Genomic DNA, 3775 nt, shown 5'->3' on the forward strand with positions numbered 1-3775 from the left:
TGAAGTACATTGCAGTTTTTTTAATATCAAAAAAGTGTCTACTACAATAGAATTTAACTCTGCCCGCTCACACACTGTATAAAGATATAATCTTATTGAAATATTAGCCTTTCCGCGAGCTAATAAAATTCAGTACACCATCACCAATTGCATTCTTTGTACTTGATTCATGCTGCTAAACCAGATTTATTTGGTACTTATGCAACATTCGACAGTGTTTCACGCGTAAAAACGGAACAATTACATTTACTGCTTTTTATTGTCAAAAGGTTGGCATGTATGTCTTACAGTATTTACATCTTGAAAGACAGACAGATAGACAGATGTACAGGCAGAAGGACAGAAAAAGGCAGTGAGGTAATTGTGCATGTGCAGTAAAGATGTTCAACTCACGTATCGTCTTCCATGCCAGTCCAATTTATTAAATAAGTCATTTCTTCACTGCATATACAGTGAAAATGAGGGGCGGAGAGAAAAGAAATAGTGCAAACTATCACATAAAAATACACATTTCACTTGTAAATGTAAAATAATTTTGAAAATCATACATCTTGATAAGAAATGACAAGGAAACGGGTGGCTTGAACTGTACGTCAAATTGCACGAAACACAACTGTAAAAAACGTAACCGTCATGGTTATGAAAAAAGTATTGCTTTAGGAAACAAGTCAGTGCTGAATTAAAGACATACCTGTCAACTTATACGTTTTCCCCATATTTGGTATATTTTTTGATCATCTCAAATTGTGTCCCCTCTATCACAGTTTTTGTATGGTATTTATCTGTCTTTCTAATCGTTTTTTGATATCCTATTCTAGTTTTGCCCATTTTGGCTCTAATCCAGATCCTTTAGGTCAAGAGTTGCCTAACTTTTTCAACCCGAAAGCTCCTATTTTTGTTGATGATTAGCGCAAATGGCTACCAGTTTGAAATGCATTTGTAAAATAGCAACTTATGTTAATACTATGTAGCTACAACGTTATAATTATGTTATTACTGTGGTATTAGTATTGGAAGTAGGGTTAAAAGAAGCTAACCAAATCATTGTTTTTAAAGAGACTGATCATGTCAATGATTTCTCATACCAGATAGAAATCACATTTTCCAGAAAATCACTTCGATCACTGGTGAGCTATTTTCAGAGCCAGTCCGTGGGCTGCTTAGGTGCTCTCAGGGGGCTTACCTGATGCCTGCTAGCACAACGTTGAAGACCCCTGGATCTAGGTTCCCTGGTAGTAGACGAAAAGGTCTTCGTAGATTGCTAATATTGTCACAGTTTTAATCCAGAGTCTTTTGGGCCACACATGTTTATATAAAAAGTGCATTTGGGCAAGATCGCTTTCCACTGATGAAAGAGATTTACAAAGTTTTGCTCTGCCATACTCACTCTAATGCCGGCAGTGAGAGTATTAGGTCATGTGAGGAAAGTACATAGAGTTTAGGGAGAAGATGGGAACCGGTAATCTGATATCTTTGTTGAAATAGATATTGTTTTTCTTACAAGGAAAAAACAGCCGGAGAGCAGATAAATCCGGCAAAATCCTGCACTACTACACTTAATAAGCAATGCTAAACTTACTGCAAGTGGGGAATGAACTAAGAAAGATAGTGAAAGAATTGTTTGTGTTGTTAATCTGGTGAGTAAAATATATATTTTTAGACAAATTACCTTTGCTTTTATCTTATATATTCTTTCTTGCTGTGAGTAAATAGGTGTCGTGTTGTGATTGTAGGGTAAATTTATTGCTTATCGAGGGAAATTGCAATTTTTGAAAAGGGGGGCGATTGGCTGAGGTTGACAGGTATGCGATAAGGATAAAACGGAGGTGGATTTTATCGCACGCGCGGAACACAAGACACAGGAGTTTATAACGAAACGCTGATTAACATCCGTCTAAAGTGAGAAAAACGACAGTGGCAGGGGCGAGGGGGTGGGTTTGAAGCGTTGTTCACGTGTCGCTGTACATCCTCTTGCAGTCTATGGAGGGTGGCGGCGTGTCTGCACCCATGCCTCCCACCTGCGAGTATGCGTTGTCGGGGCTCCGGGGGAGCCCCGGAGGCGTCATGCGCTTCTCCTTCTGCCTCCGATTGCAAAACCAGACACGCACCACTTCTTTCTCTAGCTGCAGCGTGTCCGCCAGCCCGTTGATCTCCTGCGCTGACGGCTTGGGGCACTTGAGAAAATGACTCTCCAGCGCGCCTTTGACGCTCACCTCGATGGATGTGCGCTTCTTCCTCTTGCGCCCCTGCGTGGCGATTTTATCTATGCTGGCCGGACTGCCGGTGCTTGAGTCAGCCTCCTCCAACCACTTATTAAGAAGCGGCTTGAGTTTGCACATGTTCTTAAAGCTCAGCTGCAGCGCCTCGAAGCGGCAGATGGTGGTCTGCGAGAAGACGTTGCCGTAGAGCGTTCCCAAAGCCAGACCGACGTCAGCCTGCGTAAAGCCGAGCTTGATGCGACGCTGCTTAAACTGCTTGGCAAAGTGCTCCAGGTCGTCCGAAGTCGGCGTGTCCTCGTCCGAGTGCGCCTCTTGGTGGTGATGCTGGTGGTGGTGGTGGTGGTGAGGGAGATGTGCATGCTGGGGGTGAGAATTATTTGAGTGAGGATGATGATGATGGTGGTGGTGGTGGGGGTTTTCCAGCTCCGGGGAGTCACCACGCACTAGTGCACCAGGGTGCATCAGACTCTGTGTGCTGAGCATGCCGTTGACGGTAAAAGCAGCAGGTTGGGAGTAAACGAGATTCTGCTGGTGTTGGTGGTGGTGCTGTTGCGTCTGACCCTCACTGATGTTGATGGAGCCCCCCCAGGTGCCCGGGTGTGCTTGGTGGCCCCCTAAATGGGAGCCGCGGTGGTGCAGAGCGGCGCCCGAGTGGAGGTCCTCCCTCCTCTTCGCCTCCTGGGAACCGGCCGGCCACGCGGCACCTACCTCGGCTGCTGCCGCTGCCGCTGCGGCCGCTGCGGCCGCTGCAGCTGCGGCGTGAGGAAGGGACGTCACCCACTGGTGGGCATGGCTGAGCACATGCCCCCCATTGCTAGAGACCATGGTAGCCCCCTGCATGAAGTCACTCTGCACCATCTTGATCGAGGGGTCCCCCCTGAACGCGCTGGAGGATGTGACCACACCGTTGCCCGGCTGCATACTGCCGCCTCTCCGGTCAGGGTGGGGGACCGGGCCAGTTAGAATCCTGCTGCTGGCTAAGTACGGGTTGGAGGTGGCAGTAGCCATCCCCTGAATTTAGTTTTTATACTATAAACACTCAGATAAACTCACAAATGTCCTGTGGATCCGCTCACAAATGTGCTTCACAAAAAGCAAAAGCAGTCCTTAAAGGTAAAAAAGCCATTTAAAAAATGCTGCCGAACTAAAAGTACGCGGTTAAAAAAAACTTTCCCAGTGCTGAATAATCCACAAACCACTTGACCATTCAATCCGCGCTTGCCTTGAATGAGTTTGGGGTGTGCGTAAAAGTCTTGCCCCCCTTCTGGATTTTTCACAATGCGATGAAACGATAAGGTCTAAAACTCCCCGCTGAGTCTATGAGCATCCTCCACGGAGCGAAGGAGGGTGAACATGTGTTTAACTGGGACCCCAGCCGAGCTCCCCCCTCTCTCTTCACCGGCCAATTAGCTGCAAAAGAGTCTGCGGAGTTCTCACTGATTGGTCGCTCAGCCTGCAGACGAATCTGTCGAAATACTGGGGGCTACTCAAAACTGGTCAGTGCACTCAATAATTACAGTTTAAGAAATAGTGATCACAAAAATAGGCACACTTTT

The 3775-nt window shown here is 46.3% G+C and overlaps 1 protein-coding gene across 1 annotated transcript; it reads right to left on the reverse strand.

The window, feature by feature from the left end:
- Positions 1-259: 259 nt before the first annotated feature.
- Positions 260-3525, reverse strand: pou3f3a (POU class 3 homeobox 3a). Its single transcript, XM_088352474.1, has one exon. The coding sequence runs from the start codon at positions 3225-3227 to the stop codon at positions 1950-1952; it is 1278 nt and encodes a 425-aa protein (XP_088208600.1). The 5' UTR covers positions 3228-3525; the 3' UTR covers positions 260-1949.
- Between the last annotated feature and the right edge of the window lie 250 nt (positions 3526-3775).

This window comes from Urocampus carinirostris, chromosome 14, assembly GCF_059441175.1.
Source record: "Urocampus carinirostris isolate Australia breed hairy pipefish chromosome 14, RoL_Ucar_1.0, whole genome shotgun sequence".
Classification (NCBI taxonomy): domain Eukaryota; kingdom Metazoa; phylum Chordata; class Actinopteri; order Syngnathiformes; family Syngnathidae; genus Urocampus; species Urocampus carinirostris.

Coding starts and splice junctions, on each gene's coding strand:
- pou3f3a (XM_088352474.1), bottom strand. CDS start 3,227: ATGGCTACTGCCACCTCCAACCCGTACTTAGCCAGCAGCAGGATTCTA.